The 16,958-nt window shown below is 40.2% G+C and overlaps 1 protein-coding gene and 1 non-coding gene across 2 annotated transcripts in view; one reads left to right on the top strand and one right to left on the bottom strand.

Annotated features, from left to right (window-relative positions):
- The first annotated feature begins 2,544 nt into the window (after positions 1-2,544).
- On the top strand, positions 2,545-2,618 carry TRNAN-GUU. The gene has a single exon. It is a non-coding gene; the product is annotated as a tRNA-Asn (tRNA).
- Positions 2,619-9,008: 6,390 nt separating this feature from the next.
- COL1A2 (collagen, type I, alpha 2) overlaps positions 9,009-16,958 on the bottom strand; it is a 41,850-nt gene continuing 33,900 nt past the window's right edge. The window contains exons 42-53 of the mRNA XM_009895351.1: positions 16,746-16,853; positions 16,227-16,334; positions 15,054-15,107; positions 14,845-14,952; positions 14,601-14,654; positions 14,149-14,256; positions 13,413-13,466; positions 13,188-13,295; positions 12,514-12,760; positions 11,874-12,064; positions 10,510-10,752; positions 9,009-9,925 (exon numbers count right to left, since the gene is read on the bottom strand). Of these exons, the coding sequence (XP_009893653.1) occupies positions 9,779-9,925; positions 10,510-10,752; positions 11,874-12,064; positions 12,514-12,760; positions 13,188-13,295; positions 13,413-13,466; positions 14,149-14,256; positions 14,601-14,654; positions 14,845-14,952; positions 15,054-15,107; positions 16,227-16,334; positions 16,746-16,853 (1,530 nt within the window). The 3' untranslated portion in view covers positions 9,009-9,778. The remainder of the gene's footprint in view (positions 9,926-10,509; positions 10,753-11,873; positions 12,065-12,513; positions 12,761-13,187; positions 13,296-13,412; positions 13,467-14,148; positions 14,257-14,600; positions 14,655-14,844; positions 14,953-15,053; positions 15,108-16,226; positions 16,335-16,745; positions 16,854-16,958) is intronic.

The following is a 16,958-nucleotide window of genomic DNA, read 5'->3' on the forward strand; positions in this document are numbered from 1 at the left end:
AGTTTTTACAAATTTAACAGAAGGGAAAACAACTTAATACTGGTTATTTCTACATTTTAAAATGTTAAAGAACATCAGCTAAAGAAATGTTAAAAAAATACTAGTAGGTAGTCCAGCTGTTAAGGATAAGTCTTGCGAAAGATTCAGATGATGAGCTGTAGATTAAAAATTCAGTACAACTTGAAGTGCAAGCATCTGAACGAGCATGGGATTCATCCCAGAGGAGCAGTGCCTGAGTGCACATCCCTTCTAGGGGTTAATATCTAATCACTAATATAAAGCTGCATTACTACAAACCTAACAGGAAAATACAACTGACCTTTCATCCTGTCTCTAGGCCAACTAGATACAGTCTTTAGCCTAATTTTTATATTTTGTGTGGATTGGACCATTCTGGTCTTGTTTTGTGCTCGAATTCCCCACTTCTTTTTTCCTCCTTCCCATATCATCTCAAAATACTTTAGGCCTAAAGATGTGGTTTCTTAAATGTAATTTATAAGCTCTTAGAAATCCTATTAAAAGCTCTTTAAAAGACTGTTGACATGGCTGCTTGTCCTCTAGAACTCCTTGGATATGCTTCACTTTTTCTGCTCTAGGAGGAATCTTTTTGCTCTGTGCTTGCACAGCATCTGCTCTTTCAGCCGTGTTCGTGGCTTGTGCCTATTGATACTGCTAAAAAGGTTTGCATGTTCCAGGACCTTTGGATGCATAGATGGCATGCAACCTTCCATAAGGTGAGGAAACAGCACAGGCTGAGGAAAAAATATATGATAAGAGTAAGAGAGAGATCAGGCTGCACTTGATATGAATGTTGGCTGAAGGTAAAGTGTCTCTGTAAAGTGGTTTCTTCATTCCCTTCGTTCTTAACGAATCAGTTCAGTTTTCAAAGCCTGGAGTCTGTAATGGGGTCAGCAATCAATATAGAGCAAAACACAGCAAGGAAAACAGTGTGATTGACAGGAAAACAGTCAAAACCCAGAAAATTTTCAAAAGAACATCAGGAAGAGGCTTAGATGAAGAGGCAAGCTGCATTTCCTGGCAAAACAATGTTCACAAGCATAAAAGCAGTATAAGGAAGGAGTGACATTTTGAGAGTTGAAGGTAGGTTAAAAAGCTGGAACAGGAAGGTGAAGTTTTTCTGTTAGAAAAGAAAGGGAGAAGTGAAGCAGCTATTATTGCCTGCAATAGTGCCTGGAACACTGGGGTAGGAACATATCCCACTTGATAATAAAACACTAGGATAGGAAATGAAATCCTTGAGCCTGGACAGAGGCAAACTTCAATGTCACAAAGGACATTTGGCTAAAGAAAAATTAAGGACAGAGTGAATATTAATGATAGATGAAGTGGCATCTCCTACTGGCTATGAGAAACTAGAATGTTCCACCGTGTTTCAGACCCCAAACCTAACCGACACGGTTTTGCTCATGTATGATTGCCACTATTTTTGTGCAATTCAGTGTTTCCAAACCTCTCCAAAATAGAAAGTAAAATATTAAATATACCTATGTCGATCGGCAAATACTTGACGCGGTTATTTAATGCTGCTGGAGGGAGGCTGCGCAGCATCCTTCCGGTGGCTGCTGAGGATACTTCAACTCCACAGAGCAAATTTTAAGCTGTCCTCATTCAGCAGCCTTCCCTTCATGTTCCCTGGTGATGTTGCTTATCCAGCAACGTTTCAGGCAGTGAAACTGGGTATTTGTAAGAGTGGCGTGTATTTCACCGGGGAACCAGCTACGAATGAGGTATGGAATTTAAAAGCAAATATGAAAATCAGAAGGTCTGAGTAGTTCATGGGACAAAAGTTGAAATGGAAAAGTCGAAGTATGAGAAGCTTTCTTTGTAAATGAAAAATTGTAATTGACTGTTTTAGACACCAGTGCAAAAATACACCTTTTTTTGACATTACTAAATGTCTACTCAGCTCTGATTTTTTCCAAGCAACCGATATTTATACACTTGATTCTGTAATATTCTGTCAGGAGTGAAAACCAAGCTGTATTAGAAATGGAAGAAGTCTGTTTTTATAAAGATATCTCCAGAAGGCCATTTCTCAGTGGTCTTGATATAACTCTGGATCTTTAGAGTTATGCTAATTTCCCAAGTTTCTTTAAATGAATTTGCAATTTGGTGGAATTGGGCATGCTTGACTGAGGTCAGGGGGGAAAAAAGTCCCTATATGTTGATTTTGATAGTGAGAGATCAAGCCTTTGGAGGAGGGCTCTTTTCTCACTACTTAATAGGGAGAACCTGCCAGCCAATATAATTTCTCCAATAAGAACAGTCTTATTTCTTACTGGAATTTGCAGGGTGCTGTTGAGTAGTCTTTGCATTTAAACACTGATTTACTTAGATCCTGTATGAAAAAATCTACTGCAATGAAACATTGTATTGTAAGGTTTATTTCAGCCTAAAGGTTGTAGGATATAATAGGATTTAATACAGAGTATTTCTGCTACTAGGAATCAATGATTTTAGGAAGGTAATTTTATTTTAGGAAGAAAAATGATTTTTTATTACAAAGATAGTTGCATCAAGGGAGTCTCTGTGGCGCAATTGGTTAGCGCGTTCGGCTGTTAACCGAAAGGTTGGTGGTTCGAGCCCACCCAGGGACGGAATCCCCTCTTTCCCCTTCCCATGATGGGTGGGGGGGTTGGAACTAAACGACCCTTAAAGGTCCCTTTCAACCCACATAATTCTATGAAACTTTGGGAAACAAATTCTCTGTTAGCCTCAGTCTCATTAAAACACTAGTTTGCTGAAGTATCAGCAATAGATTAACAGACTCAAATATTTCCATGGGTCATTATTTAAAGATGAAATTGCATAGAAGTAGCTTAATTTAAGCAGAATGTTATAGAGTGTTCCTTAAGGTTCACATGGTTTTGTCAAATCTGTTTGTCTATATGGTGCTCTGTTGGGTTGCTGTAAGCTCTAATGGGTCTGTGTAATTTTATGATGTTGAAATGTAAACATATATAAACAGAATATCAACATGGGCTACTGTGCCCCTCAGGTTTAGCAAAGATTTGTCATTTAGGAATTCAAAGATAGCTGACTAGTCGTGCCGTTTCCAGAAATTTTGTGTAAAAGCCTGGTGAGCTGGCATCTGCAGGACAGCTGTTACTGTTTGCTTCTAGCTTCAAATCTCCTGTGCACGGCACACTTTAATCATTGCTCTAATGGCAGGCATATGGATCTAAGACTTTGATGCGGTGGTTTTGCTTATGCTTTAAAAACACTTGTACTGAGAGGCTTAACTGACAGAATATGACTTTCTCTAAAGCCTAAAACCAGACCAAACCCATATGCAGTGAAACCACTGAAGCCTATCCACTGAAGACCAAATACGTGCAAGTACTTAGTTTTTGTGATGTGTCTTCCTTTCTCTAGTGCTGGAGCATAAGGATCTAAATACTAGGAAAGAGGCAATCAAAATGCTGTTTTCAAAGCTGAAGGCAAAAACTTTAGCATCCTATCGGCTTGGGAACAGGAAGCAGGCAATTGGCTGGTAAAGAGGTGAGCCAATAGCCAAGAAAAAATGCTGGCCTTGATCTAGACAAGGTGATCCCCTTTCCTTGATCCCCTAGGAAAAAGGGAGCTAATAAAACCAGAAGAGATCTTTGGTCTTGTCTGTTGGCTTTGACAGAGTGTGTCCACTCTAGATAAGGCACCAGTCTTAAAAACACTGCCTGGTTTTCAGCAGATGGCTCTGTGCCCTCAAGGTGGCAGAAGAGTGCTAAGTAACTTGAAATGGAAAAGAAATCCCAGTTGTTTTTCAACAGATGAGATCCAGATAATCGGTTTAAAATTGTTATTTTTTAGAAGATCATGCTATCGTAAATTTCGGAGCTTTGGCTTGTATAAGGCTATGAGTTCAACTGAAATATCTATTAAACTTCTCAACCATGGTAAGAAACAGATGAAGGAGTCGATCGGAATCAATGCAATTATGCTTCATGTGGTGTTTGAACAGTGCACTATCATGTCTGTGACAAAGAGGTAAAGGCTTTGTTTAGTCAAAGTCCACAGAAAACAGCTACTGAGTTGGTGCATATGAAATTTCCACTGTATTTATGCAGAATTGACATAGAGAACAGGTTTATAGACTAAGCTTCTGGAGCAGAGGATAAGGAGAAGATAAGAACATTGATATGGACCAGGAAAGAACGTGAGAAAGAAAGTCAGTTAATCCAAAGGTCAGTCCTTGGCTTGGAATTTTATTACCAGAGTGTTTACACCTGGAATGGGTACCCAAGTCTTATTAGAAAGAAGTGATCTATGAGATCCTGATCTACAGAAAACAGCAAAGGCTATGGAGATGGTTGTATCGTTGTACACAGGACTAGAGGAACACTGGCTTAAACATGAGCAAGGTCTTAGAAACAGTATTGTTTACTATTGGATGTGCTTGTGAAAATGCATACTTAATGGTTAACCTGCAGCAGGGGCGGTAGGGATGTAATTCCTGAATCTCCAGGAAAGGCAAAGAGCTCATAGTCCCGAAGGAGACACAGCAAATGCTCAAAGGCTGAGGCTCTGACGGCGGGAGCTGAGTAAGCATCTAGCAGTCTGTTAGGAAGATGAGAGAAGAAGAAAGAGATGCCTGTGAGATGCCATCTTGAATTTCCTTTCTGCTACCTGTGTCCTTATAAACCGCAGCGGTACTGCGGAACAGGAGGAACCCGGTTCTGCAGTTCCTCTGTGAATTAAATTCTTTTTGCTCTGACCTGTCCCAGATCACTCCCAGAGGTGGTGCAGACCTCAAATGATAGAAGTCCATTTAACAGCAGTATCTTTGCACAGAAGTGGCTGCAGGAGGCTGATAGGTGAGTCCCGGGCACCATGTTAACAAACATTTGCTTCATTGGGGAGCTCTTAATCAGATGAATTTGCATCTGCTGGTTTGGATTCATAGAACCTGACAACTAAAAGGCTAAATTATTACTGTCTTGAGTCGTTTTCTACCCCGAGTGAGACTGCAGGTTGCTGCCAGGAGCTTTCCTGGTTTGGATGGCTGTTCTGACAAGGAAATATATGTTTAGGATGAGTCGTGATGCTGACAGTTTGCAGAAATAGCCCTTGTGATATTCTTGGCCCCAGGCAGCTCAGAAGATTTGGATAGTAACCATGACAGTGAATTCAGGAAAAAAAACCCTAGAAAAATACTCTTCAGGGGCCGGTAATTAGTGTCTAAGTCAATAGGTGGTGCACTACGCACGTGGAAATGGTGGAGAACAGCTCTTGCTGTTTCACTAAGGGTCTTAAGAATTGGCATTTGGGCAAAGTTGATTCATTTCACGCAAAAAGCCAATTTTGGTATCTTGAAAGCAGCAGGAGAAAATAAAATATATACGATGGTGTTGACAACAGTTACTGGAATGAGTTATATGTATTTCAAATGCTTGTGTTCAAAATGGCTTAATGAGAACCATAATTTCATGACTAGTTGGAGGGTACACTTGAGCATGGAATCATGTTTAGGAAATTTTGCTCAGGTAATGCTTGTATTCAACCACCTATTTTCCAGGAAAGGACAAATTTACTCCGGACTAAGAATATGGAAATACAGTCATTTCTGCGGAAGATCTTCATTTGTGCACCACAGACTGCATTCATTTGGCATCTGAGGTTTATGGGGGTGCAATACAGAAAATTATTGGTATTTTAATGAGCTCATAATGAAGCCTGAACAAAGCTAGATGAATTAGAGATTATTTCTGGTAGCATGTCTAAGAATTTCTTTATTTGATCTTGCTATTATCTCATTGTTTGAAATTGGTATACGTTATTCTAACACTGTAAAACACTGCGTCAAGTGGGTGGTAGAAAAACAGTTTCTAGGAGATCTTGTCTGCAACCACCAAGCACAACAGCAAAACTAATCAAAAGTCACGTCAAAAGCTGCAGTTTAAAGCTTTGTGGTGGACATGTAGATGTGGTAATCTGTTAGTGTGGTTTTGTCCCTGTCCCTTTCCCTTACTTGTATTAAAGGAAATTTGTCTATTCGTAGTCTTTGGCACAGTATTCATATTTTAAACTGATAAACAGAGATCTTGAAGATAATTGTCAGTGCCTCATGATTCTCTTCCCGGCAAAGCAGCCTGCACCGTTACAACCATCCCTTCTACAACAGCTTCCCAGGTTTGGAAGTTTCTTTTCACTCTGCCTTGGTTGAATTTACTGTGTTCTCATCACCTCCATTTTTTACCTACTTATGCCATGTTCATGCACAAGCAAATGCTGTGGGGGAGCCCAGCGTGCTGCCAGCTGAGCCTGCTGAAACGGGAAACAGCACCTATCAGCCTGACACTGCGCCCGGGAAAGCAAGTTGCGCCCAGGAGGAGCAAGGAAAGGGGAGACTGAATTCATCACCCCCTGGAAGGTGCTGTTTTGTTTCATTGCTGTTGATCGGAATGATTCCCCTGCACACTGGGATCACAGGCTGACTGTCAGGGAGTTGTGCTCATGGAAATACATGCTTGTAAAAGTGCAAACCAGCCCCAAGAGCTGTTGCCTATCACAACTAGTAAAATTTAGGTGTCAAGAGGACTACGTAGCAAGCCCAGTTCATGCACAGAGGCACTTTAAACACTTCTGAAGACTTTTTAGTAGGATTTATGGCTACAGTAAGGAATATTTGCACTGCAGACTGCAGGCTTCAGCTTAGATACAATTCAAAAATTCAAAGCATCTACTGACAGGGGCCTTTTAAATCTCTGTTCATCTCCTGGGGAGGTGGCGTTTATTGACCACACAAGCAGCTGATCAGTCCCACAGAGTCCAGGGAGGAAAATGATCTGAATGCTGCAGAATTTTATTTTACACAATCATAGCACGATTTATTTTACACAATCATAGCACGATTGCATGAGCATGTCAGTGGCCCCGTAGCCACCCTCCCTAGCCTCTGGCAGCTTCTCCAGCAATTCTGGTCCTCTGCAGCACAGCCAGAGCTTGCTGCAAACTTCATCTTTCACTTCGTTACTCCAGCTATTTTCCTTTCCTTCCAGGTTTCTTTCTTGTGCCGAATGCAAACTTTAACCTGTTTTAACCCTACTGTTTTAGCTAATTTATGCTAACGGTCTAGTTGCGTTACTGCTGCTGCATCCCTGCTTATTAATTGAATTCTCCAGAGGTAATCCTTATAGGGAGGCAGACCACTCCAAGTTTACTCAACTGTTTATATTCCTGAAATTAGACAACATGAAGGCTCCCTGTGCTGTCTGCAGTCCATCTCACTTATTGTCAGCTATGGTCCTCGTGAGGAAAGACAGTTTCTTCAATCTGGTGCATAGCATAAGCAAAATGCTTGATTGGGCGGTAAGTTCTGATGAGCTCAAAACCTGCAGGCCAAACTGAGTATCTTCTCGGCGCTAATGAGGCTAGAAGTTGTGAGGTAGGTTCTACATATTTTTTTCTGGTTTAATTTCCAAGTCAATCTACTTCTGTGGCAAAGGTGTGAAAACACAGAAGAATTTGGATGTTACCAATATGCTGGTAGAAAGGAAGCGTTCTCTGCCTAGCGGGACATGCCACAGAATAGATCACACAGAGCAAAGGAGAAATCAGAAGATGACAAAAGAGACAGCGTTTGCCCTCTGGAGTTTCCTTTCTAAACCTTAAGTGTTACTTTAACTGTTTGGGTTTTTTTCCTTTCCCAGGCAGCAATAGTCCACCTCCCAGCCCTAGCAATAACCTTTGCATACATCCAAGTGAATTACATAGACTGAGGGATGGAATTTTATCTTTTCAGTCCTTGTAGGAACTTCCTAGCATGTAGATAACCTATGTGGGAAAAGAAACTCTTACCATTTTAAAGCATTTCATTATTTTCTTTCTACATCAACAACAAAACCTGTATTTTGAAATACTAAGACAATGATTAAATTATTAACATTTTAAGATTCATCATGTTCCAATGGATAAATTCAAGTGTTTACCTGCAGTATGTTTTACTCACTTAAGAAAAAATGGGGTTTATTTTATCATGGCAATTCCCCTTGTTAATTCAGCACACAGCTGTGGGCACATAGCAGCTGCACTTAGGGCCATGTTTTGATATTTGCCCTTTTTTCCTTAATCAATTCATTGCAAGCAAGAATGAAAAATTTTCCTCAGAAACAGTTTTTAGTGCTTATTCCTCCTTGCACTGTTGGGAGCTGCCTTCAGACTCTCAGCCACTAACCCTGAGGTTACAGGGACCTCCTGGATATTTTCTTCACGCTTCCCTTTTGGGGTTCCTGCAGACTAAGCCTGTCTCACCTCTCCCCTTACCTGCTTCTGCTGTTGTCCTCGTGGTCCTTTGCGTGTTCTCCCAGGCACCTTCCCAATTCCAGAATCATGGCTGTTGGAAGGGCAGATCCTTTAGGCTTTTCAGAAAAGCACTGTATGACAGCAGTCTTTTAAAAGGCCTCAGATAAGGACAGTCTTTGCTTCTTGTGGTGTTTTTGATAGAAAATTATCTAGCAACAGCAGATAGCTGTGTCTTATACAGAACTGAATGAACTATAAGGGCCTAACAAACCCTAATCATCCTGCCAAGGCAACTGAATTCAGAGATTCCTCGCATGGACTTCTGCACATCATTTTAAAAGCACACAGCACAGTTCTGCTGATTACAGCACAGAATCAGCCAGCACAGCAACACCAAAGAGCTTTCTGTCCTCAAGTGTAAAACAGAAGCCTCATTTTCCTTCTTTTGGCCATTAATTCTCCTTAGCATTTGGGAAAAAAAAGGAAGGAATTATTTCTGCTTTTGAACTTCTCATACTATGAGGCACGGAGTTACTGAGTTTCTTGTGGACTTTTCTAAAGGTGGTGTTGGAATGAAGCGTTGAACAGACAATCACACCCATAAGACAGTTGAAGGCAGACTTTCAATGCTCTAAGCACATGTTTTACAGCAATGGGCTAAGATAATTGCAGTAATGCAAACGTATTGTAAATTCTGGGTATGAATATCTGCCAATGCATCTAATCAAGTAACTTAACTCATTAGTTTCTTTTGGAACACTGGACATGCTTTATTTCATTTTTTCACAATTTATTTAAACATCTCACATATACAAAATACATTTTCTTTCTTTTTTTGAGAAATGATGATTTTTTTTTTTACCCATTGTAGAAGATGGAAATGAGATTTGAAAGGAGGAACACCTGATTTTGGAGGAAGAGGACAAAGTTGAGGAAAAATGATCCACATGCTTAAGCTGCGGGTGAGACGGGACATTCTCAGTTTTGAGACAGACTTCAAAGAAAGAGAGAAGTGATACTTTAAATGCTACTAGCACCATCGAAGTTCAAGTATTGGAAAGATAACTCTGTAATAATGCAACTAGCACCACTGTATTTTGAGTGGGACTAAAAGTACCTCCGATCACATAGAGAAGTACCTACAAAAGATGTGGATCACACTTGATTTAGTGTATGAGGTAGTTTAAACCTTTGGAAGTTGTGGTTTTAAACTTCCTCTGTGGAAGATATTCAAAGGCCACAAGTGGTGCAAACTTTCAGGATTTTTTATTTTGTTTTTTTTTTTCTTTACAAAGGTTGACATTTCCCAAAGCAAGGTGTTAAATCTTGAAAGACTTCCAAGTCCTTTTGGGGCTGTATTAAATTTCATTGCACAATGCTCCAATCAATTCTTCTCCTTCTCTTTCGCCCAGAGTTTAAGCAAGTAGATGAACAGAAGAAATGGAAGGAGTCAGCTTTCATTATAAAAGAAATGACAAGAGAATAATTTGGGAGAGGCTTTAAGTTAATTTTAGTTCATTCACTTGAAACAGACTGGGCCAATGTCCAAACCGAATTCTTGGTCAGCGCCGCCAATATCCAAAGGTGCAATGTCGAGGATGGGCAAGCGAGATGGCTTATTTGTTCTGTATTCAATGATCGTTTTGCCCCATTCATTGTTCTTTCTCTGCAAGAGAAGATTCATTACCATTGTTATTGAATTGTTCATAGTATTGAGAATGGTTTCACCCGAATGGATAATTTCTGAAATAATTTCATATTAATTTTGCTGCCATTGTTTGCAAATCAGATACCCATATCCAACTATTTAGATCTCTGATACAGAGAAAATACTTACTTCAATTTTCTGAAGTCATATGTGTGAGACTCTACAGAAACTATCACATTATTCAAACTGATATTAAATCCTCAGTGCCTGAGTTTTTCAGGACTTAAAGATCCTGTTCCTCCTATATCTTGTGCACTATTATCAATCTTCAGCTTATACAGAAAAAAAAAGCTTTTTTTTTCCCCTCTGAAAAGCTGTTTCTTTTTTGCCACACTGCACAGTACACGGTAGGATTTGTTTGTACCCCAATACTTCCCACTTGTTAGATGTGGCATAGTTGGTTTTGTAGACTATCCGTCTTCACCGTGTAAAATTTTGCTTATCTGACTGAAAATCTAATTCTGAATCAAAGCACAACTCTGTCCCTAATCACGTGCTTAATTATGGGCAATCATGGTGCCCATGGTTTCTGCGTTACTTACAGAGCAGCCATCCTCAAGAACACTGAAAGTGAATCTGCTGTTGCCTTCAGCTCGTAGTTCAACATCGTTGGATCCCTGCAGTATAACAGCCTTTTTAAGGTTGCCAGTTTCTGCATCCATGTAGGCAATGCTGTTCTTGCAGTGGTAGGTGATGTTCTGGGAGGCATGGTTGGCCAGCAGACGCATGAAGGCAAGTTGGGTGGCCATATCCTTTGAGGTCACTCCTTCATCATTGTATTCAAACTGAAAACCAGAAAGAAATCCAGTCAGTTGTATTGCTGGGGAAAGTGGATGTTTGTAATGGAAGTATGTGGTATTTGATCTAGGAACATTAAAATAAATAAAAAAAAAAAACAATCACAGAAGTCTGCAATCACTTGTCTATTGCAACTCCAGAGCTAAAGAGCATCAACTAAAACTAGTAGGAGGCAGGCTGAAAATAAGACATGAGTGGATGTAGTTGAATTGTAGAACTCTGTTCCCAGATAGAGTGTTGACAATTTGTGGGGATTCAAAAACAAGATCAGGTAAGTTCAAGGAAAAGAAATCCATTGTTTCCATAGATACACAGAAAAAAAATGCCTTTCTCAAGAAAACACTGATTATTTTTTTTTAATCTAATAGAATAGTGTCAGTGGATATTATAAATGCTTACTTCATTCTTATATTCTTTTACAGCACCTACTTTTAGCCACTGTAAGAAACAGGACCCCAGACTACCCTAGACCCTTGTGACCAAATGTGATCAATCTTATGTTCTTATACTAAGATCTTGGACACTGCAATTTCATCATAAAATCAACTAAATTTCAGTTAAGAAGTATGTAATCAGATCTCCTTAGCTGTACAAAAGTCATTTATTTGCAAGTGGCTGGTACACTGTCTAACATGCAAGCAGACATATTTATTGTTTTTACTTACACTGGCAATTCTGAGTGCTACGGTAGCATATGCTCAGGGCCTGTGATGTGCAATATAAATATCTTTCCAGGAACAGTGTCATATGTAAAAAATCTCAGTTCAAAGAATAAGCAAAGATGTTTTTCCTACTTTTTCAGACAGTTTCTGGACTGTCTTTATACCATATTCCAGTCCAGGCTTCCCTTAGCAATAGCCATTAGTCATGCTGAATCGATCATTTGCAGACACCAAGAAAAATTAGGACGATACTGAGAAATCCTTTTAGCAAGTTGTGATCCAAACCAGAATTGGAGCTCTGTTCCCTTGAGACAAAAGGTAGTTCCCTTTTTCATATTTTTCCTTTAAGAGAGTTTAATTTATGTGTTTGCTTGCTGAGAGTCACTGAATTGGGGATTCTTCAGACAGCACTGTAGGAAACAATCACCCTCCCATACATCACTTACCTGGCTGCCACCATTGATAGTTTCACCAAACCATACGTGCTTCTTGTCCTTGGGATTCTTGTTGACATACCAGTTCTTAGCGGGAATATTGTCAGGGTTGGCATGGATGCAAGTCTCACCAGTGGCAAAGTCACAGTATGCTCTAATGGCATCTGCAGAGCAGCCTTGGTTAGGATCAATCCAGTAGAAGCCTGCCATTGAGGAAAGAAATGCAAACAATAGTTCACTCAGCCTAACATTTGCATTCAGTTTATATTCACTTGCCTGATATAGGAACTCAGAGAGAGATCATGAATATCACAAATAGTTACAATATTAAGGTGATAACTGGGATAAATACATATTTTAGATTGTTAATGTATAAGAAACTGTACTTGAAAGCTAGGGTTAAATCTTTTGATATTATTCTGAAAAAAAATATTGCAATAATTGCACAACAATGGCTATAAAGAGCTTTTCAGAATGTCCTTGTCTCTATTTTCAGTGGAGGCAGAGAGAACTTCATTGGTCATTTAGTATTTTCACAGGGTGGCCAAGGATACCATTCATCAAGGCAAGCTAATAAGCTGGAAGTACTCCCTGGCTCTGGAAGCACACTCCGGCTCAGGCCAAAAAGGGCAAATATCTGGCACTGACATACCGCTGCTCCATTCTGGGTGGCTGAGTCTTAGGTCACGGCAGGTGCGAGCTGGGTTCTTTCTGGAGCCTTCTGGGGTCAGCAGGGTCTCAATTTGGTTGTTCAATGTTTTCAGAGTGGCATCAACTTCATAATCCTTGGGTCTGAGAGAAGGCTGATCAGCCCGGTAGTATTCTGCATCGTAGCCAACCTCGTATCCACCACCATTGGGACCAGGGGGACCAGGGGGACCAGGAGGACCAGGAGGACCCTTAAGTTTTTCAAAAGCAAAAGACAAGAAGCATTCTGTCAGACATATGGTTCCCTCAGCTAAATGCTTCCACGCATGCACAGTCCTACGTAACTCCTAGCACCCTTAGCTCTAATCTGAGGCAGGAAATATGGACCTGCCCTGTGGTGACTACTATGGGCTCAAACAGTAGGAAGGTGCACAGTGTTGGACTACCACGTCTTCTTTGTGTATTTGCTATCTGGCGATAAGGAATGAACAAGGACTTCAGGTTTAGGCCTATTAGGGAAACATTTAATGTTAAATAACAACAGATATTTGGCAGTCCTTTGTTTTTTTAAAAAAATAAATAAACCACACCCTTTCCTAAACTGCTAGGCTTTTGAAGTTATTTTCTTCTAACTGTGACATAAATGTGTTAAAACAACAAAATGTAAGTTATACTCACAGCAGGGCCTTGGCTACCATGAGAGCCACGCACACCAGCAGGGCCAATAGGTCCAGGGAGACCATTACGACCATCTTTACCAGGAGGACCAGAAGGACCGGGTGGACCCTAGTTTAAGGACAGTACAAAACACTACAAATAGAGATTCATATAAATGGGAGTGTACATATATATTGCACAAAAGAAACAGGAAAGTTATTTGAATATGCCCTTAAATTCACATACCCTTGGGCCAGCAGGGCCGTTGTTACCAGGAGGACCTTGATCACCGTGTTGGCCCTATTGGGAAAGATACATGCATAGTCATTAAAAAAAAGATGCAGTGGCACACATTTGTATTAGCGTGATTCAGGAGAGAGCTGTAGTTAGCATGTGTATTTGGGCTCAGAGAATGAGAATCTAGGGCTAGCGGCATTTATTTGTGGAGCTGGGGTATAAAATACCTGTTTTGGGGATGGAGGAGAGAGAGCGTGAAAAGGTATTTAAGGGTATAACCTATAAAAGTCTCAATATTATTTTTCAGATTTTCAGAGAAGGCTTTAAAATAAAAGTCAGAATTCTTAAAGGGAATACTAGAATTTAAAGGGAAGAAAATCTATAAATTACTTCTGCTTCTGTGATACAAAGGGTTTACAATTTCTGGCTAAAATAAGAAATAATATTTAAACGAAGGCAGAGCTTTTTGAATTCTGTGCTAGCCAATGTAGTCAAGTTTCAGGGCAACTAATTGTACTCACAGTTCTAAAGCCAACTGTCAATGGCACTATCAAAATTTGCCTTTTTTTTTTTTTTTTAAGAGCGTTGAGTATTAAAGAGAATCTTTTGACCTCTGAAATATGATGCAGAGTGGAGTTAAGCCATATCAACCTATTGGGTTGTGCATATGTAATTTGACACTAGGGTGACCTTACTTCTGATTTTTTGCTCTTTATATTCAAAATACTGAAAATCATTTACTTACAGCAAGACCAGGAAGACCCTGCAATCCATTGTGTCCCTTCAAACCAGGCAGACCTCTAGGCCCCTTATCACCAGGTTGGCCTTTCTCACCACGTGGTCCTTGCGGGCCCTAGGAAGGGATACAAGTGTCAGAGGAATAAAAGAGAAGGCTTCAGGTATATACTATTGTCAAAGCAAGAATAAAGCATGAACATTCTACATGATGCCACCGGTTGCCCCGATATATGTATGTACATCCTGTTAACACACACAGGAAAAGTGTCAATCCCCAAAGCTTCAGGATCAGTCCCACAAGAGAGAATGCTGATCAAGATTCTAGTTCTATAAATATTTATAGCTCCTTAAGCGTTACTTTTTGGGCCCATATCTTGAGCACATTCATGAGTCCATATTACTAAAGTATGCTTTCTCTTCTTGCATCAGTGAGGTAATATATTCAGAAATCAGACTTACAGCAAGACCTCTTGGACCAAAAGCACCAGCAGGTCCGACAGCGCCAGCGGGACCCTGAAACAGGAATAGAAAATGCATGTCACTGCTGTATATTATACCTAATAAAGGTTCCATGCTCAACACATCTCTGCAGAAAACAAAGTACTTATCCACATATTGTAGGGGTTTGATGTATAATGTGTATATATGATAGGCAAATGTTAGTCCTGTGTTAATCAAAAAAATTAAGGTCTCATCAACTTACAGGATCACCACGGTTTCCAGGCTTTCCAGAAGGACCAACTTGGCCATGAGGACCAGGAGCACCCAGAGCACCACTGGGACCAGGGTTACCAGGAACACCACGCTCACCCTGGGAACAAAGGAATGCAAAGAGAGAGTCAGTTGCTACTGACTTAAACGTATTGGAATATTTCTTCTGTGATTATGAAATAAAAGAAAAGAACAAGTTACCTTGAAACCAGGAGCACCATCACGGCCTGGAGGACCATCGTTTCCAGGATTGCCCTGTTAAAATACCATGGAAAAGCATTAAATTCCATCAACTTTCATCTCAACTGTGTGTCTAATTGCTCCCAATATGAGTAAGAAGACACTGAGATGGGATAGCATAAGTCTTGAAGATAACAAACTCTTCCTTATAGATGCCACTCTCAAATCCCTTAAATATATTAATGTTCGCAGAAAAATAAGGTGGTCTTCAAATATTTTAGGTTTTACAAGTTCAGTATAGAAGAAAATGACTGGGTTTTGCTATATTTCTCTAAATGAAAAGGTCAAGACAATACTGGTCTTCATCTAGCTTGCACTCTTGTAAAACTGAGACCTACTTTTTAAATGAAAAATGCCAGTAGTGAGAAAAGGACTTTAACAGTTGTCACAGCTAAAATTACTTTGTTGTGGTGCTTCAGAAGCTTAAATGGCTTCCTTTGTGAACGTTAATTTCACATCAACTCTTTCACTGTGTACACTAGCAAATCTTTTCCTTCAGAAAATTCCCACAGAACAGAAAGTTTATTTCTTTTTAATACTTATAAAATAACTACTCTCTGATCTCTTTGAAATCCTGTGAGTCTTGGGACTCACAGGAGTCCTGTATTAACAGTGTTTCAGGTTATCAAATAAGCTTCCCTGATAAGGCCCAGACAAAGCTTTATATAGTTATCCTTGCAGGAGACAAGATAATGTGTTAATACTTTACTTTAACAGTTCTTGTAGTGTAAGTCATGTACAGCCACTGTATGGATACCTTTCTTCAAGGTGAACTACTAACTTGGATGGTTAAATTGGACAGGTAAGTTTATTTGCTGCTCTATGAAGAATTGGGAATGGGCCCTGTCCTCCAAGTAATCACTCATAAGGCAGGGCATTACAAGGAGCAATTTTTCCACTCCAGATTCTGAAAGTGACTCCAAGATTTATTTCAGACACAACTTGTGCCTTGAAGAATGTGTCACCTGGTTGGGGGTGGGAATCCATGTCTATTAGAATTGTGCCCTGAAGACACCAGAAGGTACAAGTCTGCTAGCAGAGCAACCTCCAATTGCATCTGTCTTGTCTGTGTATTTGTCTTTGGCTCAGAATGAAAGCAAAGCAACCCTGAAGAGGAAATCAGACATAGCTTACATCACGACCAGCTTCACCAGGAGCACCATTTGGACCAGGAGAACCCACAGGACCGGAGGGACCACGAGCACCAGGAGGACCAGAAACACCCAGGGGACCAGGTTCACCCTAATACAGGAACAGTGGTAACAAAATGTGACATTATAATACAACAAAAAGCAGTCTTATGGAACTTTTGGTCTGTATATAAGAGAAACTTTTCTCTGCAATCCATTCTAGAAGTGAAACAGATCCAGGACACAACTACACTAAATATTATCTTCCTTTTAAATTTTCTAGCTGTTCTATCAGTAGCCTCTGATGCCATTCAAAAATATGCTCACCTGCAGACACAAGTCTTGTTTGTCTGCAGCAAGCAATTTCTTCCATTGCTCCAAGTCTGTCAGGTACCTATCCTCTGCAGCAGCAATGGAAACAGCAGAACCTACATCTCCTTTTTCCTGGTTTCCCTAAAGAGGAGACCTCATCGTTTTTCTTTACACCTATCTGTTTAAAGCAGTTAACTGGTCATATACTTACTGTTGCTCCAGAGATGCCTGGAAGACCACGTTCTCCCCGAGAGCCAGGGAGACCAAGGATACCAGGAGCACCAAGAATACCCTGAGGACCTGGGGTACCAGGAGGACCCTACAACATGAAAAGAATATTATTTACATTAACAAAGAAAACTCAGTTTTTATGGCCCTCAGCATTTCTCATTTGTTTTGCTCTACAGCAGTACCAATGGCTTTC

Source organism: Charadrius vociferus, unplaced genomic scaffold (genome assembly GCF_000708025.1).
Source record: "Charadrius vociferus isolate BGI_N301 unplaced genomic scaffold, ASM70802v2 scaffold31, whole genome shotgun sequence".
NCBI lineage: Eukaryota > Metazoa > Chordata > Aves > Charadriiformes > Charadriidae > Charadrius > Charadrius vociferus.